This window comes from Macaca thibetana, chromosome 15, assembly GCF_024542745.1.
Source record: "Macaca thibetana thibetana isolate TM-01 chromosome 15, ASM2454274v1, whole genome shotgun sequence".
NCBI classification, from domain to species: domain Eukaryota; kingdom Metazoa; phylum Chordata; class Mammalia; order Primates; family Cercopithecidae; genus Macaca; species Macaca thibetana.
The window spans coordinates 18,853,814-18,878,719 of record NC_065592.1 but is presented as its reverse complement, the minus strand read 5'-3'; the positions used below and the strand labels follow the sequence as shown (position 1 = coordinate 18,878,719).

The 24,906-nt window shown below is 53.4% G+C and overlaps 1 protein-coding gene across 5 annotated transcripts; it reads right to left on the bottom strand.

Annotated features, from left to right (window-relative positions):
• Positions 1-1,098: 1,098 nt before the first annotated feature.
• PHF19 (PHD finger protein 19) lies at positions 1,099-24,274 on the bottom strand. Of its 5 annotated transcripts, XM_050761212.1 has the most exons (15): positions 24,081-24,274; positions 21,553-21,753; positions 20,978-21,059; positions 17,148-17,243; positions 16,549-16,649; positions 15,887-16,035; positions 13,527-13,622; positions 12,692-12,760; positions 12,372-12,492; positions 10,387-10,454; positions 8,932-9,093; positions 8,262-8,349; positions 7,118-7,203; positions 5,907-6,002; positions 1,099-3,621 (listed from the first exon to the last, which is right to left on the bottom strand). In XM_050761212.1, exons 2-15 carry the CDS (start codon positions 21,736-21,738, stop codon positions 3,279-3,281), a joined length of 1,743 nt encoding a protein of 580 aa, XP_050617169.1. In that variant the 5' UTR covers positions 21,739-21,753; positions 24,081-24,274; the 3' UTR covers positions 1,099-3,278. The 5 variants fall into 5 exon arrangements, with proteins under 5 accessions (XP_050617169.1, XP_050617170.1, XP_050617171.1 ...); XM_050761213.1 differs by lacking the exon at positions 12,692-12,760; XM_050761214.1 differs by lacking the exons at positions 15,887-16,035; positions 16,549-16,649; positions 17,148-17,243; ... (1 more) ...; positions 21,553-21,753; positions 24,081-24,274 and adding an exon at positions 15,431-15,536 and having other exon boundaries at positions 13,527-14,288.
• Positions 24,275-24,906: the final 632 nt, after the last annotated feature.

Below are 24,906 nucleotides of genomic sequence, written 5' to 3'. Positions count from 1 at the left end.
CTCAAAAAAAAAAAAAAAAAAAAGAGTAACTTATGATTTGGGGGATTTCTGAGAATTCTACTTCCTTGTCCCTAAATTCCAAAGGTAAATGTTAGTTGTGAATTTGGAAATACTAGACTACAGAGAAGCAGGGCACTCTCTAGCCTGGGAGGCCCACTGATCTTAGGAGGGTCCATACAGCTGCTTCTTGTAGACCTTGCACTAGAACCCAGGTCTTTTGACACCTGGTGCCACTTTTCATTCCATTCCATTAATTATAGCCCAGAGAATAACCACCGCCCCCCCAACTCCCATTGTGGTTTTATTCTGAGGACAGATAAAAGATTGAAGCTGATGGAGTGGTAGAAAGAAGTGGGAGCCATAGTGAATGAAGACGTTTAAGGGCAGATGTTACCACCACTAAGCCCTTCACTCGGGATTACAGGCTACACTTTACCCCTCAAACTGTAGAATTCAGTGGAATCCATGGCCTTTACCTCTCTATAGATGACCTTTTTCCTACCCCTTCACATCTCCTGTTTTTTTCCTCTCCAAACTGCCCTAGATTTAGAGGTTTATTTTGAAGTAATAATCACACGCAGCGAAGTCTCTCCCAACACCTGGGGAGCAGATGTGCTGGGATTATCACTGGCATTTGAAGGGTGAGAAAACTGAAGGAAAGGAATCTGACTAAAGTGGCATAGGTTAGAACTAGCAGAGTCAGGTCTAGAACTCATTTCATATTTCTAGAATTGTGTGATGATGTACTGATAAAGTTCTTTGGTGCCTGGACCTAAGTATTATAGTAGGGTCAATTTCTAAGTTCATTTTCCATCTTTTACCTCTCAGTGGCCCTCAACTAATGTTTTTTGCCCCCACAGGTTGGGTACTCGCAAAAGATTCCATATTCTCTCTGGCAGTAGGGGTGAGAATGTTGCTGGCAGTGGTAAGAGTGGCAAGGTGGCCAGAGGACAGGGTCCTGCCATTCCTTCTCAGCCTCCAGTAAACCAAGAGCAAAAGCCAGAGCCAATTCCTTCTGATACTCAGCAGCTAATTCATTACAGGGAAGACAGGTGATTGTTCAAAGGGAGCTTTTAAATCATAAAACAGACACATCAATTATAACTTTAACAAATGTTATTAAAAGCAGCAATTAAAAACCATGAATCTTTTTGAAGGTGCAGAGGGTTATAAGGTCAGTTGGCAGTAATGCAGCTATTATCTGGTATGAATGAAATGCTGGGGTGGGCAGTCAGGGTGACCTCATTAGGCCTTGTGCTATCTTCCCAGGTGGTGAAGACACCCCTTCCCTGCTTTTCCCTCTCCAAGCCCAGAGCCTCCCCAGAGCCCAGGTAGGGAAGGTCCAGGTGTACTGTAACAGCATTGCTCGTCCCAGGCTATCTCAGAAGTCTGGAAAGCAGGTGGTTGCTGGGCTCTCTGAAGCCAGGCAGGAAGCTACAAATTGAATCCCAGGTCCCACAGCACCCCTGGGCTAGGGGCTGGCTTCTCAGCTCCCCTTCCACCTGGCCCCAGTTGGCCCCTGTGGCAGCAGCTGTGGGGCTGAGAAGGGGGAAGAACTGGGCCCAATGCCAGCTTATCTATGCCTGGGCTGTGCCAGGGAAGCAGAGGAAAGTGGGTGGGCGGTGCACAGGAGGTGAGGTCCCCCTTAAAAGGCACTGTGGGAGCTGAGGTCTAAGAAGGGGGACATCTAAACTATCTCAGGGACCCCCTGAACGCTCACAGGTAGAGAGGCGTCAGGCCTAGTAATGGAAAAACAGCTCCTGCAGGCCTGCTGCCCCACCACCTTCGCCTTCCTGCTGGTGGCCTGCAAAACCAGCCAAGCTGGAGGCCACAGCAGCAGTTGGCAAGGCCGGTCCCCATCTGGTGCCCACCCTCCACGTCAAGGCACTTTTGTCCACTTTCCAATCAAGTGAGTCAGTTTCTAATATCTCTGGAAGCAGCAAAACATGAGGGGTCCTCTTCCCCCTCCCAATTTTGGTTTCCCTCCAGATGAGGCAGAATTTGAATGTTGTTCCAAAAATTCTCTTTCAAACCCCCACTGGCAAGGGCTTCCCTTTGAGGGAACTGAATGATGCGGGCCCTTTAAAAATTTCAACCTATCCCAAAAAGTGATTGTCCATTTCAGGGCAGGGCAAGGGATATGAAAGAGGGTGAGTCCCCTGTGCTTCCCTATGGAACCAAAGCTGGTTGATGGGCTGAAAGAAGGGGCGGGAGCTGAGCTTTCACATTTAGTTGCAGCACTTGGGCCCTGGAAGTGGGCCAAGAGAAAGCCAAGGGAGGAGCCATGAGGCCCAGAGGGACTGTGTGGCTCTGTGTGTGAGTACACTTGGGCATGTGGTGGTGTGGCCGTGTGGGGCTGTCTGCGTGCCTGGAGCTGAAAGTACAACACATGTGGATGGAAACTTGTGGGAGTGGGTGTATATTGTCTGCTGTGTGGTGTCTGGTGGGTCTGGGGGTGGGAGGCACCAGAAACAGGTTTAGCATGACATGGTTTCCCTCCTACCACCACTGCCCAGCCCCGTCCCCCAGGTCTGGAAGGATGCCTCCACTCCAGCAAGGCCAGGCCCAGCTCTATGGAGACTGAGGGAGTGTGGCCAAAGCTGACACTGGCAGCCTTCACTCTCAGCCTGGACCCTGGTGCTGGTGCCTTCTGAGGCAGACCCAGCCCTTCACTCTTCAGATCCTCGCAGGCTTTCACAGGGGCTTTCTCCCACCCTACCACCTCTCTCCAAGGGCAGTGGGGAGTGGCAGGAAAGTGGAAGAGAACAGCGCTGAGCGGCATCCTCTTATCCATCTTCTCCCACGCTCTCTCAAAGGTGCCTGTTATGTAGTCCCTGGGAGGACTGGCTGCCCCACGGGTCAGGTGTAAAGGGTATCCAGTGGAGGGACAGCTGTGCACACACAGGATGTGCAAACACACCCAAAAAGGGGCGAGAGAGGTCAAGGCACACAACTGGGGACAAAGACCTGGGCCTCAGGAGGAAGGGTCCCAGAGCAGGGGACTCAAGGTCGGAGGAACAGATAAACAGAGTTTGAGGGGTTGTGGAGTGTGTAGAGACACAGGCACAGGGGTAACGAGCCCGAGGAGGCCCTGGAACAGAGCTGGTACAGCAGAGAGACGGAGGCCTTGGCCTGGCAGGCAGGCAGGGCCTTCTGCCAGGCACTTGCAGCTCTGTCCTGCTTCCTTCTCCCACCCCAGCCTGGAGAAAGCTGGGGAGCCTATGGCTTCTGCTGCTCCTCCTTTGGTTTTCAGGACCCCTGGCACCCCTGGGGGCTAGTCAGTAAGGGGTGGTCCCTTCCCACTCCACCAGGTACTGAACCTTGCCCTCAGGTGTGACCCTCCGAGCCAACACCTGGTACTTCTCCCCACAGGCCAATCGCCCAGCTGCACCAAAGTAGTTGGTGATAGATGACTTGAGGTGGGACAGGGATGAGTCATCTTCACTGATGCTCTCAAATGTGTGGCTGTCAATGCCTTCGTCTGGCCGCTCAGGGACCGAAGCCCCCTCTGCACTGCTGTCCGAGGGGCAGCGTCCATCCAGCTCAGCTGCCCACCGCTTTGCCCGCAGGGGCATGTATGCCTTGGCTGCCAGCTTCCTCTTTCTGCTGCCCACTGTCCATCTGTATCAGGAGTGAGAGAGGAAGATGATGAGAATGAGATAGAACCATCAGGGTAGATTCCTCTCCCTGAGCCCTCCCCTCAGTACCAGGAAAGTGGAAGAGAACAGCGCTGAGCGGCATCCTCTTATCCATCTTCTCCCAGGCTCTCTCAAAGGTGCCTGTCATGTAGTCCCTGAGATAATCTATTCCCAAGGCATAGATTATCTCACCAGATCCTCACAAGAGCCCTGCGAGGAGGGAAACTGAGGGTCCAGAGGAGAAAACCAGGTAGGGAGTGGCAGAGCCAGGATTCAAACCTATGAACATCCAACTCCAAAGCATATGCTCTTACAGCCAGGATCCCAGCACTGCAAAAGCGCAAGAGCACCATTCTCTGAGCCTCCTGAGGCCATGCAGTGCAGGGGCCCTGCTTATCCTGCCTTGCCGCTCGCCAGACTCGTGGAACTAGACAGGTCACATAGGGCTGGGGGTTAGGGACTGAAGGACCCTATATCCCAGACCCTGGATGGAGAGGTTGACAGACACATACACATACACACACACACACACACACACACACACACACACACACACACACACACACACACACACACACACACACACACAGAGGTGTTAGAGAAATAGACACACAGACACACAGGGCAAGGCACAGATTCAGATGCTTAGAGACAGAAACCGAGACCTGAAGTGCTGGTGAAACCAAAGAAACAGGAAGAAACAGGCCAGGCATGGTGGCACACACCTGTAGTCCCAGCTACTCGGGAGGCTGAGGCATGAGAATCACTTGAGCCTGGCAGGCGGAGGTTGCAGTGAGCTGAGATCATGCCACTGCACTCTAGTCTGGGCAACAGACCGAGACTGTCTCAAACCAACCAACCAACAAACAGGAAGAAAGAAAAATACAGAGGCAACAGCAGAGGACACCTAGACAGATGTCAAGAGACACAGACTCCAAGACAGATCTCTACAGGTACTATACCATTGTACTTTTTTTTTTTTTTTTTTTTTTTTTTTTTGAGACACAGTCTCGCTGTGTGGCCCAGGCTGGAGTGCAGTGGCCCGATCTCGGCTCACTGCAAGCTCCACCTCCCGGGTTCACGCCATTCTCCCGCCTCAGCCTCCGAGTAGCTGGGACTACAGGCGCCCGCCACCACGCCCGGCTAGTTTTTTTTTTTGTATTTTTAGTAGAGACGGGGTTTCACCGTGTTAGCCAGGATGGTCTCGATCTCCTGACCTCGTGACCGACCCACCTCGGCCTCCCAAAGTGCTGGGATTACAGGCTTGAGCCACCGCGCCCGGCCTTTTTTTTTTTTTTTTTTTGAGATGGAGTCCCACTCTGTCACCCAAGTTGGAGCACAGTGGCACGATCTCAGCTCACTGCAACCTCCACTTCCCCAGTTCAAGCGATTCTCTTGCCCCAGCCTCCTGAGTAGCTGGGATCACAGGCACGCGCCACCATGTCTGGCTAATTTTTTTGGTATTTGTAGCACAGGCGAGGTTTCATCATGTTGGCCAGGCTGCTCTCAAACTACCAACCTCAGGTATCTGCCCACCTTGGTCTCCCAAAGTGCTGGGATGACAGGCATGAGCCACAGTGCCTGGCCAGGCATTATACTTTTAATTCTACTTTTGCAAGGGTCTCAAATATCTTAAAATACAGTGCAGCCTGAGTGCAGAGGAAATCCCTGTGCTCGACCACTCCCCATACTGCTGAGGACCAGCTGTTGCCAGACCAGCTGTATTGGAGATAGGCCCTCAGGGATTTCTGTCCCCACTCCTAAATCTTCCACCCTGCAGGATGCCATCTTCGGTCTTCCCCTCTGTCAGGCTTCTAAATAAATGGCTCTTTGCCTTAGAGACTCCAGAAGACAGGCACCATATTCAGACAGTCAAGAATCAAGGTCAGGGAACCGTGTAGTCCAAGAGGCAGAGACATGCAAGCTCATGGCATGCAGAGGCCAAAAGTGAAAGAACCTCTGGTCCAACAACCCCAGAACTGGAATCGTCCAGTGGGAGGTGTTGTACAACCTTCTGCAGCAGGTGAAGCATTCCAAAGGGATGGAACCACAGGAGCCTGAATGCCTGTACTTAGATCCCATCTAAAGCCCCGTGACTCAGAACCAGAGAGTCCGAGAGCCAGACTCACAATTGCAAAAGGCCAGGTACTGCCCGCCAGAGACTGAGACACATAGAATGACCCACACATTACAGAAGTGGGAAGTGGAGGGGCTGGGAGGAATGATGGTCCTGGCAAAATGTGAACGCCAGACCTCCAGGAAGCTCACCTGGAGTCATAGGAGAGGCTGGTGGAGGCAGAGCCCGAGGTGCTGGCAGCGTCGGTGGAGTCGACATCTGAGAAGAAGGTCTGGCCTGAGCTGGCACTGAGAGGGGCAAGATGGTGAGCCTGCTGGTGGCCCGGCCAGCAAGGTCCTGCCAGCCTGGCCCACAGGGTCCCCTAACATGCATCCTTCATCCCAGTGGAGGCCCATCTTCCCACAGCTGAGCTTCCCACCACCACACCTGTCTGTTTCCTACCCAGCCACCCTTTAACCCTTCAAAGTCCAAGAAGTCAAGAAAACCTCCCAGAGCACCCTTCCCTGGCGGTGACATAAGCACTGGTGCCAGTAACTCGAGCGTGATCCGAGGCACCTGTGCAGCACTTCACAGGTCAAGAGTGCTTTCATTGGCATTATCTTGTTTGAGGAAAATAGCTGAGGAGGTTCAGAGAAGTTAAGGAATTTAGGTAAAGCAACATAGCTAGTACTGATAAACAGGGTCTGGAGCTCAGGTCTGACTCTAAAGCCCTCCTGTGTCCTCAGGAAAATACTAAATGACCTTTAATAATTTGGGAAATAAAATGATGGAAGATGCAGTTCCTCCCTTGGGCGTACTTAAGTACGGGGTGCTGTGGAATACAAAGGAGGGCATCCAGCTCAGCCTGGGGAGGGTTAGTGAAGCCTTCCTGGAAGAAGCAGGGTCCTGAGTTTTCAGATGGGCTAGGGCAAGGCAAAGGCGATTTCAGGCAGAGGGAGCAACATGAGCAAAGATGAGCAGGCATCAAACAGCATGGTGAATGTGGATAACCATGGGGCGAGGCGGGGAGAAGCAGGAGGGGAGGGCTGGAGAAGAGGGGAGGGCTGGAGAAGTGGGGAGGGCTGGAGAAGAGGGGAGGGCTGGAGAAGTGGGGAGGGCTGGAGAAGAGGGGAGGGCTGGAGAAGTGGGGAGGGCTGGAGAAGTGGGGAGGGCTGGAGAAGAGGGGAGGGCTGGAGAAGTGGGGAGGGCTGGAGAAGAGGGGAGGGCTGGAGAAGAGGGGAGGGCTGGAGAAGCGGGGAGGGCTGTGGTGCTCTGGGAACAGGGATGTTATGCTGAAAGCTCTACTGCAAAAGGCCCCTGCAGACTCGCGCAGCAGGGATCCTTTTCACTGGGGGCTTGGCTTTCTGCTTGCTTCCCTCCCTGTCTCCAGAGCAGACTTCTCCGCTAGGTCCCTCACTGATACCTTTTTAAACTTTGAATTTCATCCAGCGTGAAGTCAAATATGCTAGCCAGGTGGTGGTTGGTGCTCCAGGCTGAGGTGAAGTCACTCTGTGGACACAGGAAGGAGAGAGGGAGGGTCAGATAGTGAGTATCAAATCCGCCTCCCACACAGGCTGCCTCCTATCCAGCCAGGGCCGCTGAGGGCTGGGCCCTTCCTAGGGTAAGACCATCACTTTTATTCTAAGTGCTGACCGGGGAGCCAAGTCATCCCAGTTCTAGCCCTGCCTTTGTCTCTAGCTGACTGTATGACCTTCACCTCTCTGGACCTCAGTTACTTCGACTGCAAAATGGGGACAATAACCCCTGCCTTGCTTCACTCTTAAGAGATGTCAGGGCCAGGCGTGGTGGCTCACGCCTGTAATCCCAGCACTTTGGGAGGCCGAGGTGGGCGGCTCACGAGGTCAGGAGATCGAGACCATGCTGGCTAACACGGTGAAACCCTGTCTCTACTAAAAACACAAAAAATTAGCCAGGTATGGTGGCGGGCGCCTGTAGTCCCAGCTACTCAGGAGGCTGAGGCAGGAGAATGGAGTGAACCCCAGAGGCGGAGCTTGCAGTGAGCCGAGATGGCGCCACTGCACTCCAGCCTGGGTGACAGAGCGAGACTCCGCTTCAAAAAGAAAAAAAAAAAAAAAGATGTCAGGAAGTGCAGTAAAATTAAATACTGCTTCTAAACCGCAAAGTGCTGGGACATGAGGCATTGCTAGGATTACTGCCCACAGGGAGGGGGCTTCAGGGAGGAGGTGGGGTTACTGAAGGAGGAAAGAAAGTGCTCTGGAATCCTGGTTCCAGGCTGGGCTCTGCCACTTTGATGTGTGGTCTCAGGAAAGTCACTGCCCCACCCTTCCCTCAGTGTCCCTACCTGGACAGTGGGGACAAGAATATTACCTGCCGTTGTACCCCAACTTTGGGTTCCTGGGAGAACTTGGGGGGAGATAAAGCAGGGGTCTTGGAGTGCCTGGCTTAGCTGTAATAGGGACTGGCTTCTCCTTTAAGGGACATGAGAGAGTTCTCTGGGCCTGGGGGACTTAGTTTTCGGCACAGGAAGCCCTAACATGTGCTGACCCTGTGTATGAAAATGGAGAGTAAGAAAACAAGGAACTAACACTGGGAATAGCATCTTCCAGCAAAAACTTTGATCTTTTTCTTCTATAAACTCGCCTTTTCTGCTGCTGGAATTCGTGAGGCAACAAACTGTGGAGACAGAAGAGGGAGAAGGTGGCCCCGTCAGAGCCTGAGGGCCCTAGGATGGCCCAGAGGGAGGCGCCGCAGGGGCGGGAGTCACAGCAGTTGGGGAGACAGGCTCTGAACACAGCTGCACCTTCACAGGGAAGCCTGGGGAGGAGGGAGAATCCTTGGGGGCAGTAGGGATGGGAGGGTGTGGAGAGGGTATAGTGGGCAGAAAAAGAAAAGGTGCCTCCCCAGGCACGTGCATCCAGTTGCCCGGCCCCCCAGTGCCAGGATGAGGGGGCTCAGATGAGCCAGGAGAGCGAGGGACCCCTCACACACACTGCCTTCCCCTTCACCTCCTTGCCCAAGTCCTAATCCAGCAAGGCTGGGTCTTCAGATCTGGCTTTTCCTCCCTGCGAGGCAATGAGGGGGCTGTGGTGGTGAAAGGAGTTGGGGATCTGGGATCTGGGATCCTGCTCAGCCACTACCTAGCCCTCTCAGGGTCCTACAGCTGGGACTGGCTGGGTGCAGGTCCTCCTTGCTTGCTTGGAAGCAGAGAAATCGAGTTTGGCGGCAGCCCTGGCCCCTGGGTCCCCGAGCACTGACCCAGGCTTGCTCTTTCCTCTCTTACGCAGCTCAGAGGAGGCGCTGTTCTCATTTGGCAGCAGTCCCTTGTCAGGCAGCAGCTTCCCTGGTGGGTTCGGTGGGACGCGGATGCGCAGGCGGAAGATGCACTTCTTCTTCTTGATCTCCTTGCCGCAGAGGAACCTGGGGGGTGGGCAGCGGGAGGAGGAAGCTCTGGAGTCCATCAGTTCATCCTCCTGGGGAGTGGGGTCAAGCATGACACAAGCCTCTCTGCCTCCCTGGACCCAGAGCTAAATTCCGGATGCCTCTGGAGATGCTGATTTCCTCAAAGCCCATGGGATGCGGCGTTCCACGTAGAAGATGAGAACACAGCTGGTGCCTCCTCCCTGTGCTTCCTCCTGCACAAGTATGGTTCTTGCTGCTCTTCTCCCTTTTGTTTGCCTCAACCAGCCCCAAGGCCACCTCCTGCAGGAAGGCCTCCTCCAGCTCACAGTGGAACTCCTGTGGTCAAGATACTGGAACCTACTTCATTCTTTTCTCTGGTTTCCCCAGGAGATTGAAAGCAACACTGGGTGGGCTGCCCTGAGGCTGAAGAAGTGACCCAGACACAGCCCTACCCTCTTTAGTACAAGAGGCCCCCTGCCATCCCAATGGACAGTCCTCCATTAGAAGGGCAGGGGGCCTCTTGTACTGAAGAGTAGGGCTTTGTCTGGGCCCTAAACCATGAGAATGTGGAAGAGAGTAGGTAATTCTGCCTAGAGGTGTCTGGAAGAGTTTCAGGGATGAGGACCTTGTTTTATTCCCCACTATGACCTTAGCACCCAGACAGGCCCGATATAGAACAGCAAATCAATGAATACTTGTTGATGGAACAAATGAGTAAAAAAGACTGAAGCACATCCTAGGCAAAGGGCAGAGCATGAGTAAAAGCACCAGGTGGGAAACCAAGGGCTCAGGATGGCTGGCACCCAGAATACAGAAAGCAAAGGGACAGTGGCAGAGGACACAGGCACAGCCTGGTCTTAAAAGGCCTTGAGTGCCAGGTTCAGGAGCCTGGGCATGCCTCTGTGGTGTGGTGAGGGACGTGACCAGCTGTGTGTACTGAGAACTCTGGATGGGAAGGCAGGGGCTGAGGGATGGGTCAGGAGGCTGTAGCCCACCTCAGATGATGCACCCATTCCTCAGTGCCTGGCCCATAAGGCCTAGATGTCTAGAGCAGGAGGGGCCTTCAGAAAGCAGGGGTGCGGCCCCCCTACAGAGCTGAGCCCAGTACCAAAATGTAGCAGGCTGCTGGGGTGGTTGGAGTGGCTGTGCAAAGGAGGTGGGGTGCTCCCTAGATCTTGGAGAATGGAAATGATTCAGAGAGAAGAGGAGGAGGACCCAGGCAGGGAGCACAGCCTGAGCAAAGGCTATGAGGTAGGAAGAAATCTCACCTGTAGATGGCCCCACCACGCTCCCTCCCCACCCTGCACGCACCGGCTTTTGTAACTGTTCAGAGCGTTGAGGAGATGCGGTCCTCGATCTGTCACAGGGGTGCTGGTGAGCTGTGGGAGAACAGGCCAACATAACATCAGACCCAGGCACATGGCGCGTGGGGAGGCCCCAGCCCCTACTCCCTCCCTTCCATCTCCTGATGCTTCTGAGTCCTCCAGGTGAGGACCACTGACTCACTCCAGGATCTCAGATAAGCCTTTTCATCTTTCCAAGTTCATTCCCATCTGTAAATGGACAGAATACCTCCTGACCTAACTGTATTGGGAGCTTTAAAAAGTCCATACCCTTGACCCAGTAATGATACTCCATGGAATCTATCATGGAATCTATGTATCTGCAGATACAACATGAAATGGGAACAAAACTTCACATACAAAACGGTGGCATTGTTTCTAATGGTGGACGAATGGGAAAGAAACTGCCCAACAGGAAGGAAACAAGTAAGCTATGGTAGAAACCAATGCAGCCATTAAATTAGCTGGGCATGGTGGGGGGCGCCTATAATCCCAGCTACTCAGGAGGCTAAGGCAGGAGAATTGCTTGAACCCAGGAGGTGGAGCTTGCGGTGAGCCAAGATAGCGCCACTTCACTCCAGCCTGGGCAAAAGAGCGAAACTCCATTTAAAAAAAAAAAAAAAAAAAAAAAAAAAAAAGTTTAATGAAGATTCTAATAATATGGAAAAGAATAATGTATACTAAAAATAAGATTATTTAAAATTGCATATACTGTATCATTTAAACCATGAAACAGAAAAAATATTCATAGAAGAGAGTCAGAAAGGAAATGTACCTATGCATTAGTTCTAGTGATTTCTGGGTGGTGTGATACGGATTTTTTAAAAAGTATACTTCCTTATACTTTTTGGTACTTTAAAGATTTTTCATCAGGAATATGTACAATTAAAAAAAAAATCAGGGCCGGGCACGTGGCTCACGCCTGTAATCCCAGCACTTTGGGAGGCTGAGGTGGGCAGATCATGAGGTCAGGAGATCGAGACCATCATGGCTAACATGGTGAAACCTCGTTTCTACTAAAACTACAAAAAATTAGCCGGGGATGGTGGTGACACCTGTAGTCCCAGCTACTTGGAAGACTGAGGTCGGAGAATGGTGTGAACCCAGGAGGTGGAGCTTGCAGTGAGCTGACATCAAGCCACTGCACTCCAGCCTGGGTGACAGAGTGAGACTCCATCTCAAAAAAAAAAAAAAAAAAAAAAAAAAAATCAGAAAAAAAGTTACTAAAAACCAACTCTGTGTGTATCTTTTAAGGTTTTATAATATCTATTTTTTTAAAAAAATTATCAAACACTGTAAATGAAGATGTTATTACATAAAATGTTTTACAAAGCATAAAGGTTATTCTTTTAAAATTCCTTTTCATCGAAGAAGGATTTGGGGCAGTCTATAGAGAAGATGCCTCACTCTGTACGTGATGGAGGGGATTCTAAGGATGTCATTAGGGAAAAGAAGACACAGCACCCCCATGGGAGTGATTAGGGATCACTGGCTCCAGCTATGGCTCAGCCCCAAAGCTCTGCTGACCACAGGCAAGTCACTCTCCAGCTCTGACTCTGAAAGTCTCCGTTTGTTACTTCACTCCATGGATCTGAGGCTCTCAGGCCCCTGGTGACCCACTATTCCGCATAGGATCAGCAGTGGGCAGACCCACTCCATGTTGCATTCTAGCCAGGAAATCTGGAGTGGGTCAAATACTCAGCAGAGAGTTGTGTTCCAGCCAGACTTGATCTAGGGCCTCAGCTCCACTCCACTGAGCTGGGGAGGCCCCAACCTGCCCACTGCCAAAATCTGGGATTGGGAAGGCCCTTAAAGGACACAGGCTCAGAGGCCTGGACTCAGGGATGCAGCAACTCAAGGGTGAGAGTTGAGACCTCCATCCTAGTCCTGCACTGCGTGGCCCTGGGTAAACCTCTCTGTCTCCTGCCACTGACATCCCACAACCCCACATACCTTGCCAAGCTGCAGGAGTTCCCAGTGGTGGTTGACAAAGGCCAGAATCTCCTCAAAGTCAAAGTACTTCTTCTTGCTCTGTACCCCCAGATTATAGAGGGCCAGGTGAACCACATCCACCCTGGGCAAGGGGGCAAGGAGGTGGGACCAGGTGAGGTGGCAGCCTGCTCAGCCAGCATCACAGCTTTCTGGGTCCAGGCTGAGAGACAGGGGCAGAGCTGGGACCCAGTAGCTGGAAACGGAATCGTTCCAGGAGGGAGGAGGGAGGGGAGAAGCTGGAAGGAGCAGCGGTCGGTTTGGACTAAGCCCCACCCTCTCACCATCGCAGGGGCAGCCTCTCGATGTACTCTGGGCCCTGGTTACACACGGAACAGAAGAACAGGTAAAACCTGTGGGTGGGCAGAGAAGGGGGCCTATGGTGGGAGGGGCTCGGACACCCCCCCAGTCCAGCCCCCTGATCTCCTCACTTGCCACCTGCCTTCCCATAATCTTCTCACTCCCAGGGCTGCTGGCCACTGGGGGGCAAGGACAGAGTAGGACAGGGACTAAGAGATACCCCATATTCCTTCTAGCCCCTGCCCTCAATCCCCTCCCCAATTCTTGCCCTGAAGCATGGCTGAGTTCAGAGAGAGTGAGCTGAGCTAGGGCTGCCATGGTCACCCTCTTCCCCTCAGAGACAGACACACACGCAATCACAAATGACATGAGACACCAACCAAAAGATGCATAACATCAGGTTTGACATCCATAATGACTCCATTAGCTTAGCTCCATCAGCTAGAAGCCATGTTAAGTCGTCCATTTCCCCAGCAGCTTCTGTAACAACCCTGGGCAGGGCTGGCGCACAGACTGTGTCACCCCTTCTTCCCCAGACACTTAAGAGACTGGGGCGTAGGGAAGGCAGGCATTTATCTAAGGTACGCCACAAATCAATGGCAACTAGGGATGTGGCCCAGAATACTTCTTTACTGCCTCCTGGCCCTGCATAGCTGGGAGATCCCCTACCTTGAGCTGCCTCCATTAAACAGGTAGGCATACATTGTCACAGACCCCCTCTTGTCTGGAGCCTGGCAGTCACCCTGCAGGAGTTGTTGCTGCCATCCCTGCCCCCTCCCTACCACGCCCAAAGCCCAGTTAGACCAAATTAGCACCTACCGGTCTCCAAACATCATGGGCTCATTGAGGCACTGGGTGCAGGCCTCGTGGAACCACTGTCTGCACCGGTAACATTGCAGCATCCGCAGGTACCATCTGGAGAGACAGAGGAGCCAAGGTCAGCCAGAACCACACCCCCAGTCAGGTATGAGCTTTGGCAACCTTTCCCAACTTAAATTTGCCCTCTACTGGCAGAAAGGGAAGATAATTCATAGTTACTGAGCACTTAGGCTGTGCCAAGGGAGGACCTGGGAGTTGGACATATACTCTCATTTGACCTCACAACCTGGTAAAAGATGGGACACTGTCTCCATATTACACATGAGTCACAGGTGAAATGGCTTGCTCTAGCTCACTCAGAAGGCAAGTGGAGGATGATGACTCAAATTCTAGTCTCCCTAACTTCAAAGGCTGTGCTCTCCTTGCCATGCCACAATGAAGCCACCATTTCTGGACTTGCTGCTTCCTAAACACTGCTGACAGGGAAACGTTTGCCTTGGAGACTACACAGGAGAATAATGGTTTCTGTCAGCTGCCCGGGGGCGAGACTACATCTGGCTTTTCTCACCTGCAACTGTATCTGCTCTATCATGGTCATCCAATAACTATTCATAGAATATGAAGAGCAAAATACTCAATGCTTCATTGACACCTTGTCAGGTGAGCTGCAGGTTAAAATGCAGATTCCTTGGTCCACTGCAGACCTATTCAATCTTTGGAGAAGCCTCTGGGATGCATTTTTAATCAGCATCCTGTGCAACCCTGCCCATAGGTGTTGAGAAGCACTTCGTTAATGCAAGAAAGGTTTCCATAAGCATTTCTCCATCTGACAATACTTGGGGAAGTTCATAGGCCTGAAGTTAAGGTTAAGCCCATTTGAGAGATGAAGTAGTTCAAGCATTGCCCAAGTTACCCCGCTGGAGCTTGGGGCTGAGATTCAGGACTTCAGAGGGTCCTGACGGCTGAACTTCCTGAGGCCAGAGACGCTACCTCTTACATCTATGGTTCCTTCCACAATGCCAAGTGCACTCAGCCCAAGGGAGCAAGCTCAGCTGCTATGGCTACATAGGGACCCAGGTCGGCAAGGAAGCATCAAAGACTCTTGCCACAGAGCCAGCACAAGAATTCCCTCCACAGTGGCCCCGACATAACATGCCCCGCCCCCCGTCCCCTACCGCTGCCTGACTGCACATCTCCAGGGAAACCAATCTTTCCTATTTTTGGAGACAGGGTCGTCTTGCTTTGTCACCCAGACTGGAGTACAGTGGCATGATCATGGCTCACTGCAGCCTCCATCTCTCAGGCTCAAGTGATCCTCCCACTTCAGCCTCCTGAGAAGTTGGGACTACAGACATGTGCCACTGCGCCAGGCAGGAAAAGGATCTTAACATCTTACCAGCAGCCGGTTCCACTGACTCTGACAGTGAAAAGGTTATCTTGACTTTCATGCATTAGAACCACCACTACCACCAGTAACAGCTCACATTTTTTCCAGTGTTTACCAAGTGCCAGACACTATGTGAACCTCTATGTGAATTATGTAATTCACGCTCTGCTCATAATCACCACATGATGGGGAAACTATTCAGAGAGCTGAGGCTCAGGGGTTGTACAGCTGGTAAGGAGCAGGGCCAGGACGTCGACGTCCAGGGAGGATTCGCACTGTGTCCGACCCAGGCTCTTAACCACACTTCAATACTTCCTCGTTTCCTACAGAGCTCCAAGGAAACACCTCTAGCCCTGCTCCACAGTGCTAAATGCCACGCGGAGCCCGGCCCTCGGTTCTCCCCTTCAGGTCCCGCCCCCTCGGGCCCCACCCCGAGGCCTCCCCTTCGGGAGCCGCCCCTTGAGGCCTCGCCTCCTCAGGTCCTGTCCCCGAGGCCTTACTATTCCCTCCTCCCCACCCCGCCCCTCCACAGGCTGCTTCTCAACCAGCCCCAACTCCCTGGCATCCTGCTTGGGCTGTCGTAACCCGCCAGGTCCGCCTCCCGAGACCTCGCCCCAAGGTCTAACCTTCCGGGCCCGCCCCTCGAGGCCCCCCTCGAGGCCCCGCCCCCAGGTCTAACCTGCGGAGTTCACTTCCCGAGGTCCCGCCCTCAGGGCCAATCTTCCGGGCCCACCCCTCGAGGCCCCGCCTCCGTAGCGGCTGACACCCCAGTCCCGCCCCCTGGGCCCCACACCCCCGGCTGACACTCCAGGCCCGCCCCTCGAGGCCCTGCCCCCACAGCACAGCACGCTGGACCCGCCCTCAAGGTCCCCGCCTTGGCTGACACTCCAGGCTCGCTCCCTATGGGCGGTCCCCGCCGCCGATTCTCGCAGACCTGCCCTGCCGCCCGGGGGTCCCCAACCCCCTGCCTTACTCTCCGGGCCCGCCGCAGTAGCAATAGCATTGCTGCTGGTTGGTGCGGTGGGGCGAGTCCCACTCGAGCTCTTCGGGCTGGTAGGACAGCACCATCTTCACGGCCTGCAGCGTCCTGGCGATGGCGCCCTTCTTCAGCGCGCCGCCTTTCTGGGGGGAGACGAGGGCCCCAGTCAACCACCAGGTCCGGGTGGACCACGCGAGTCAGCACAAGGCTGTCTATCGAGGGAAGTGCTGCCAGGGTTTGGGGGACCCGCAGATATTCCAATGTAGTCAGAAAAGCAAGAAGCTTTTTCTCATTAATTCCAAACCCATCCCCTCTATCCCAGAAGGAACTCCGTTGATAACAGAATTAAGAGTAATAAGCGCAATAAAGGCAACAATTACCAATCTGTATTTACATGGATTTTCTTTTTTAATAGTAAAGTATCATTTATTGGTCCTGTTATTCCCGACACCAAACCCATCTCCACTTTACAGTTGAGGAAACTGGGGCTCAGGGAGTCTACAAATCCTGGCCAAGGACAGTGGCAGAGGCGCTATCTGTCTCCTAAGCCCAGGTATGGCCCTTCTGCTTGGAGCTCAGGCTCTGTGATTGGAGTCTCTGGGCTGCTCAATGGAGGAGGCAGGAGAGGCAGGGACTGGGGAGGATGAAAGGCTCACCCGCACAGCCAGTGCGAAGATGCAGCGTCGGCAGAACCAAGGTGTGAGCAGGGGCTGGTCAGCACTGCCCGCTATGGGGATGTGGCACTGCTGGTGGTAACCTACGGCAGAGGAGGGGGCAGTGAGCGCCCACAGGGACGCCGTGGCCCAAGGCCAGTTGGCCCAAAGGAGGCAGGACTGGGAAGGCTGAGGGAAGTCCTAGGAGCTCTGCCTGCCAGCTGCCGGGAGCCTGGCTGCTGATGCCCACCAAGGTGGCCAAGTCAGTGTCCAGGCTGGGAATTAAATGACAGCATTGGCCAGTTGGGGTGGGGAGGGGGGGCACAGGAAGGTCTGACTTCAGTGCCTGAGCCCCATCTTTCCCACCCATCCTCGCCGTTTAGCAGGGCCCCAAATTACATACACCATCATACCCTCCCAGCTTTCCCCAGGATCTCCTCCCGAGCCCTCACTCACAGCAACTGGCCCCCTTTCACCCTGGAGTGCCAAGAGAAACAGGAAGCCAGCAGAGGCCCCAACAGGCTAGAGCAGTACCCATCAGGGGCCAGTGCGTGGAGACCCATAGGTTGGGGCCTTCTCAGGGCCCTGCTCTCTCCACTCACCCAGGCCACACTTCCCGCAGATGAGGATCTCATTCAGCGGCCCTGATGTCTTCCCCAGGCAGATGTTGCACTTGGGCTCCTCTCCTGGAACGCCGGCTGAAAGAGAGGCCCTCGAGGGTCAGATCCAGCTCACAGGAATGAGAAGTTTTATACTCACTCTCCAGATGCCCAGCCTCTACTGTCTGCTAGGCCTAGCACTAGGCCCCACATGCCGCCTCACTGAATCTCCCCTACCACTCTGAGATGCCTATCATCATTACCATTCTAAAGATGGGGAAATTGAGGCTTTGAGAGGTTAAGTCCCTTGCTTAGCTAGTAAGGAGAGGGTGGGATTAAACCCATGGCTATTTGACATCTAACCCTTTGTTCTTTTGACCACATCATGCTGCCTCTCCCGCCTTATTTAACTTGTTTTGTTAAATTGTCGTTAAATAATTTTTTTAAACTTTATTATGGGATAATATACCTTTTTTGTTTGTTTTGTTCAGATGAAGTCTCACTCTGTAACCCAGGCTGGAGTGCAGTGGCATGATCTTGTCTCACTGCAACTTCCGCCTCCCTGGTTCAAGCAATTCTCCTGCCTCAGCCTCCTGAGTAGCTGGGATTGCAGGTGCATGCCACCACGCCTAGCTACTTTTTATATTTTTAGTAGAGATGGGGTTTCACCATGTTGGCCAGGATGGTCTCGAACTCCTGACCTCAAGTGATCCGCCTGCCTTGGCCTCTCAAAGTTCTGGGATTACACACGTGAGCCACTGTGCCTGGCCTAGAAGTTATAATGAAACTCCATCTTCTCATCACTTATGAACTCATGGCCAATCTCGTTTCTACTATATTCCCACCCACTTCTCCTTCCTGTAATTATTTTAAATTGAGTCCCAGATACCCAATAGATTTTCCATAAATATTTCAGTATGTATTTCTGAAAGATCAAGACTCTTTTTAAAAAACATAATTACAACACCTTTACTGCACGTAAAAGTTAACATAATTGCTTAATATCATTAACAAATTCAGTTAATTTCTCATTTCCAATTGTCTCTTAAGTACAAATGCCTTAATACTTTTAAGTCTGTTCTTCTGAATCAAGGTCCCCAAGTAAAGTCCATACATGGTGACTGGCTGATGTTTTTAAAATTACTTTTAATCTACAGGTCCCCTCTCCATCTCTTCCTTTGCATTTTATTTTGGTTGAAGAATAAATATGTTTTTATGTGTGAAAGGTTTGTACCTATACATTAAACACATTTTGATACGTGTTTCTGTCTTCTTTCTCCAGCACGCTGAAAGTTTTGTAAGGGTAGAAATGGTATCTCTTCAGCCGGGCACAGTGGCTCACGCCTGTAATCCCAGCAGTTTGGGAGGCCGGGGTGGGCGGATCACAAGGTCATGAGTTCAAGACCAGCCTGCCCAATATGGTGACACCCCCGTATCTACTAAAAATACAAAAATTAGCCAGGCATGGTGGTGTGTGGCTGTAGTCCCAGCTACTCGGGAGGCTGAGGCAGAAGAATCGCTTGAACCCGGGAGGCTGAGGTTGCAGTGAGCCAAGATCGCGTCACTGCACTCCAGCCTGGGTGACAGAGCGAGACTCCATCTCAAAAAAAAAAAAAAAAAAAGAGGCTGGGCACAGTGGCTCACGCCTGTAATCTCAGCACTTTGGGAGGCCGAGGTGGACAGATCACAAGGCCAGGAGATTGAGACCATCCTGGCTAATATGGTGAAACCCCGTCTCTACTAAAAATACAAAAATTAGCCGGGCGTGGTAGCGGGCGCCTGTAGTCCCAGCTACTCGGGAGGCTGAGGCAGGAGAATGGCGTGAACCCGAGAGGCAGAGCTTGCAGTGAGCCAAGATCACACCACTGCGCTCCAGCCTGAGTAACAAAAAAAAAAAAAGAAAGAAAGAAAAAAAAAAAAAAAAGAAATGGTACCTCTTCATCTCTGTATCCCCAGGACCTTATAGAGTGTGGCATGTAACAGGTGTTCCAAGACCTGTTTGTTGAATATATGGCCAAACAGGAACCTTGCCTCTTATTCCTGAACATGCTCCCAGGAAGGTGGTGTCCACAGTGCGTCTCAGTAAGTCCTCACTGGCTTAATGAAGCAATGGATCAATAACTACAGTGGTGTTCAACCTTATGCTCTAATCTCGGGAGATACCGGAGGGTCACCATTCTGCCCAGAAGGGGCAGTTCTGGCTAGGAGACAAGCCATTCTTCAGCCGATCACTGTGGGTACCTCCAAGGAGCCTGATATGTGGTGGGCCTCCACAGGAGGTCAGCTAAGGTGCATGGTCTTCTCCATCTGGCTCCTTATGCTTTCAATAAGGGGGTAAACCAGGAGAGGAGATCCTCATTGCTTTGGATATTTATATAATACATTTCAGGGGTTGGAGAGGAATCGGTCTGCACTGGCCACAATTTCTTGGAGAAGGGGGCAATTTGAAAGCTTTACTAACTGGCTGGGTTCTGCAGCCTCTACTTGGCAGGCTTCTTGGAATCATCTCTTACGGTAACAAATTCTTTTTTTTTTTTTTTTTTTTTTTGAGACGAAGTCTCGCTCTGTCGCCCAGGCTGGAGTACAGTGGTGCAATCTCAGCTCACTGCAACCTCTGCCTCCTGGGTTCAAGCAATTCTTCTGCCTCAGTCTCCTGGGTAGCTGTATTTTTAGTAGAGACGGGGTTTTACCGTGTTGATCAGGCTGGTCTCAAACTCTTGACCTCAGGCAATTCACCCACCTTGGCCTCCCAAAGTGCTGGGATTACAGGCATGAGCCGCTGTGCCCAGCTGGTAACAAATTCTTGAGTAACAGCTTCTCTAAAACCAATAGCACTGAGCTAAGCATTTTACATGGATTAGCTCACTTAAGCCTCCCAACCACCCTATGAAGCCAGTATTTCACTTCATCTTTCACATGAAGAAACTAAGACTCAGAGAGGTCATATTACTTGCTCTGCAAATGCAGCTAGTAAGTGGCAAAGCTGGTCCAAGGTCTACCTGACCCTAAAACCTGCTTCTTCCCCCTCTAGGGGCCATGTCTCTTCTCCTGTTAGAGTATAAATGGCAAACATGTTTCTCCTCTCATGCCAACTCTGATTGACAGGTTTTGGGGCTCCATGTTGAAAGCACATGTGTTGTCAATGGCTACTGATGTCTGTTGTGTGTATAGGAAGGGAGAATGGTGGCAAAGATGGCCCTGACTTGCCATCTCTGTAAGGGAGAGATGTCAGCTTTCTGAAGGCAGGGATGGTACCCAACCCAGATTCCTTTCAGCCCTGAAAGCTGGTCTAGCTCCATCCAGGCATGTCCATCTTCACCCTGCCTGACTTATCTCTGCTTTATTGTTTTTTCTCCCATTCCTCTGGACTCCTTGCCCCGTGGAGAGGGCTGCTTCCACTAGTTTTATTCATATGTTAAATCGGGGATGCTGTGCTTGCATCTAGAGCTGACAATTCTGATTACCTGGACACGCCCCCTTTTCTAGCCCAGATTGACCCAGAGCTTTGAGCAGTTGGAGCTATAGTGTTGTCAGGAAGCAAACACAGGCCTGAGGCCCAGTCTGGCCCTCCCAACACCTCCCTGAGCTACCTTCCCCACCTGCCCAGCCTCCCTCCTGGGGTATGAATCCTCAAGGGGATGACTGATGTCCTAAGTACCTTCCCAAGTCAATATACAACCAGATTAGATCATCATCACGGGGGGGCTTGGGGTTCATGGACAAGGGCAGATGCCAGGAGTAAGAGATGGAAGGAGAGAAGGAAGAAACGAAGGCAGCAGAGGAGAGAAGACCTGGCGAGGGTGGGGGCTACCTGAAATGTTAGGAAAACTCACCATGCTGTATGTCCTTCCATAGGACCCAGTATTTGGAATTATCTTCGAAAGTCACGAGGCAGCTTTGCTTAGAGCTGCTGACCTGGGGCACAGATAGGAAGGAGCAAGTGAGAAAGGGTTGGGGAAAGCCAACCTGGAACATAGTCTTCCTCCCTCATTTTTGTCTCCATATGCTCCAGAAAGCAGGGCTAGAAGGGGAAGGAGGATGGCAGTTCCTGGACAGGGTGTACTCCTTGTCATTGGAGTTGCACAGCCAGGGACCCATGGATGAAAACTTGGTCAGAATGTTGAGGACAGAAGCACAAGTCAGATGCTCCTCTGTGATCCTCTCGAACCCGACTTTTTTGCTTTGTAGGCTCTCAGAGCACTTTTCTAAAGAACTGGTTGGATGATGTTGACCCTAAGGATGGTGCCTGCAAGACCAGGCTCTGGCTCCTCCCACCACCAGCTTTGGGCATGGGGGACAAGAAGGGAATTCCCTGGCAATCCCCCTGCCCCCTGGTCTGACAGCCAGGCTGGAACATGAGCAGAGAGATGCTGAGCCTGAGAACAGGGGCCAGAGAGGACGAGTTTACCCTCTTGATCTTCCCGAGGTAGTACAGGCCATCTGTCCACCGGCACAGCACATACTGGCCCTCCGTCAGCTTGGACATCAAGTCTCTGAAGTTGTTCTTGACCTTCGCCAGGGCTCCCTTGTTGGGGAGGTGGCTGGTGGCACCATAGGAGTCCCGAGTCCCTGGATCCAGAGCTCGATTCTCCATCAGTTTCCCCTGACACTGGGAGAGGCAGAACAGGGTTTTTACTTCTTGCTTCCCTGCTTCAGAAATCCCATTAGGGGAAGGAAGGAAACCACCATTTCTGTGTACTGTGCTGTAAGCCAGACTTATTTATTATCTCACTAATGCCTCGTGGCCATCCTATGAGGGAGATATTACTATTCACGTCTTACAGATAGGCAAACAGGTGTGTCAAGGAGAAGAGGCTGATGGGCCAAAGGCAGAACCATGGCCCATACCACACTGCCTTTTAAAGAGAATGGATCTCTCAACCCACACAGAACAAAGTCCCCTACCCAGCGGGCCTGAACCACTCCCTGTTTCAGGAGGCTGAGGTTTTATTCCTTAAGCAAACACACTCCATGTGCTCTGGATGGATGATCTTCTCCAGGGGAGCGGCTGGGTTTTATTTTTACCCCCAACCCCTGCAACCATCCCTACCCTGTCCAGAGAAAACTCACCTAGAAAGGAAAACTGGGTGGCTTGTAACTAGTGTAGCCTGGGTCATCTGTCTTTTGTAATCCCCCCTTCTGTTCTAAATTATGAGCTGATTTAATGGAAACCAATTCTGGGACATTTAAACCCACTTATGCTTTCACCCAGATACACATTTGCTGTAGTGAAGTCATCCATCCCCATGCCAGCCTCTCCACCCCTGTCTCTCACCATCCTAGTCAACGTGCAGTTCACCCATTGATTTCTCTCTCCCTGCTAGTGGCACTGCCTCCATGCATCTCAAACTCCTCTAAGCAATGAGTTGCGACAGCAGGCCATTTTAAGTGCCATGATTTCTGGTTTTCCAGCTCTAGCTTCCATCCTCCTGCCCTGGTCTGAGTTCAGGCCTCATCTTTTGCTTGGGCCATTCATTCATTCATTCATCACTCAGTAACAGTTTCCTGGGCCTTGCGCTCACCTCCACTAGGCATCTGGGGTGGAGAACGATACTACCTGCACCCAGTGCTAAACAGGTCGCTCCTGCATTCCTGCTTCTCCACCAGACTCATCCGCAGGGCCACCAATGTCCTTCCAGAAACCTTCTGGGGCTCCCCACTGCCTTCACTGGTGCTCAAAGCCGTCCCTAACGCCCCCTCCTTCCCTGCTGGGCTCACCTGGTTCCATGCCCCTCCACACACTCTCCACTACAGCCACACATAGCCTTGCTCTTTCCCCGAGGGCCTACTCGGGTCTCCTCCTTGTGGCCATGGCGCTGGGCACCTGGTGTTATGACTATCTGTTCACAGGGAGAGAGTCCAGTGCCTGTTTCTGCGTGGTGCCTGTGTGTACTCCTGTGCGACTGGGCAGGATGATGTCTACGGCATTGTGCCAGGGAGTGTGTGAAGCTAAGTACGAGTTTACGTGCGGGGCCCCGGGGCGAGCCGGGCACTGCAGTGGTCTCGGCTCCCCAGATGGTGGCGTGGCCACGACCCTCTCCACCCCCACTCCCATCTCCTTTCTCTCCAGCGCAGAGCGCATAGGCTCCCGCGCAGGGGATGCGGTCTGAACCCCTGTCCTCTCCATGCCACCTGGCTCGCTCGGCGCTGCGAGGTCCCCGCCAGCCCGGCCTGAGGCCAGGCCGGGGCCGCTGCAGGTTCACAAACTGACACTTCCTCCCCCGCTGCGCCTCTGGGAGCCGGCCGGGTCGCCGCACCCGCCTCCACCCTGGCCGGGCGGGGGCCCCCGGGTGGCGCCCCCCCAGCCCCCGCCTCCGTCCTCCCGGAGCGGGCCCCCGCGGGCTGTGATTGGTTGATTCAAACCCATTTGCAAAGAAATGCCTGTTTGCGGGTTCCCGTCTGCGTCCAGTTCAAATCCGCGGCACCGGGAGCGCGGGGCCGGGCGGGGGCAGGAAGCGAGGATGATTCATGCGCCGGGGCCTCTCCCAGGGCGGCCGTTGGCTTTTTAAAAAGGGTGATCAGGAGGGGGTAAAAAGCTTGCAGAAGCACCCCCTTCGGGTTCAGCGCTCCTCTCCTCAGTCGCTCGGACGCCAAGCCTCCCCCATCCCAACCCTGCCGCAGCCTGACTTCGGACGTGAGCGAAATGCCAAACGCTCGTCCGTCCTTCCCCCACCCCGACAGGAAAATTAAAGATCGGGGGCAAGGAAGAACGACCTGTCACCCACGCCCCCCGGGGCTCAGGAACCCGGGTGGGGCCCCTTTGCCCCGCAGGTACCCTGCACGCCCCGTCCCCACCCCCGAGCGCCCCGCTCCATAGGAGTCTCACCCCCCGGAGGCGTTCGGGCCGCCAAAGTTCAGGGAGATTTCGAAAAGAGAGGGATGAGGGCCGGGAGAGGAGAGTGTGGCGGGGAGTCCGCCCAACAGCGCAGAACTCACCGCGAGGCTGCGTGTCCGCCGGTCCCACTTGGAGTCTGGCCACCAGGCGCATCGGTGGCGGAGGCGGCTGCGCTCGGCCCGCGGCTGCCCGGCCGAGTGTCCGCCAGTGGGGCCGGGGTCGGGGTCTCGGCGGGGGCGGGGCGGGGCGGGGGCGCCGCGGGGAGGAGGGGGAGGCGGCGGAGGGAGGGGCCGGGGCGCTCAGGAAGGGGCCCCCCGGGCGCGGGGCGCCATCTTTTTCGCGTTTTCCCGCGAATTATTGACGTCCCGCTTATGTAATTAGCGGGGGCCGCGCCGGCCTCGCCATTGGAGCCCGCGGCCGCCGGGCCCCGCAGCGCCGCCTGCCCCCGCCCACCCCGCGGGCGCGCATCCTCCGCGGCCACTATCCCGGACCTGGGCCCCCCAGCCGAGAAGCGGCCACACCGCGGCGCACACGGAGACGCCAGGCAGTGCGCATGGCGCACACTGCCGCTCGCACACTTGTTGAGGAAACACAGCTCTGCGCGCAGGCACCGGCAGACCCTGGCACAGACACACAGCAGGGCGGCGCGGACCCTTGGCGCAGACAGGCAGACACAGACCCAGGACGGCCAAACGGGGCACACAACAGCATGCACTCACAGCACAGGCGTTCGGCACAGAGACACAGCCCAAGCGTAATGTAGATACACAACACACAGTGCACAGCGCACAGACACAGGTCAGAACACACCGCAGCATGTACAGGACACACACCACAAAGAGAAGTACTGTACACACCAGCCATAGGCATAGATACACAAGGAGGAACACACTGTACACAACAGACACACAACAGAACATGCATATA

Bases quoted from the DNA above. Each gene is read 5' to 3' on its own strand.
- PHF19 (XM_050761212.1), bottom strand. From the start codon at position 21,738: ATGGAGAATCGAGCTCTGGATCCAGGGACTCGGGACTCCTATGGTGCC. The intron at 17,244-20,977 runs GTGAGTTTTCCT...CCTCTCTTTCAG, and splicing joins ATGGAAGGACATACAGCATG to CCGGCGTTCCAGGAGAGGAG. The intron at 9,094-10,386 runs GTGCGTGCAGGG...CCCACCCCCCAG, and splicing joins CTGAACAGTTACAAAAGCCG to GTTCCTCTGCGGCAAGGAGA.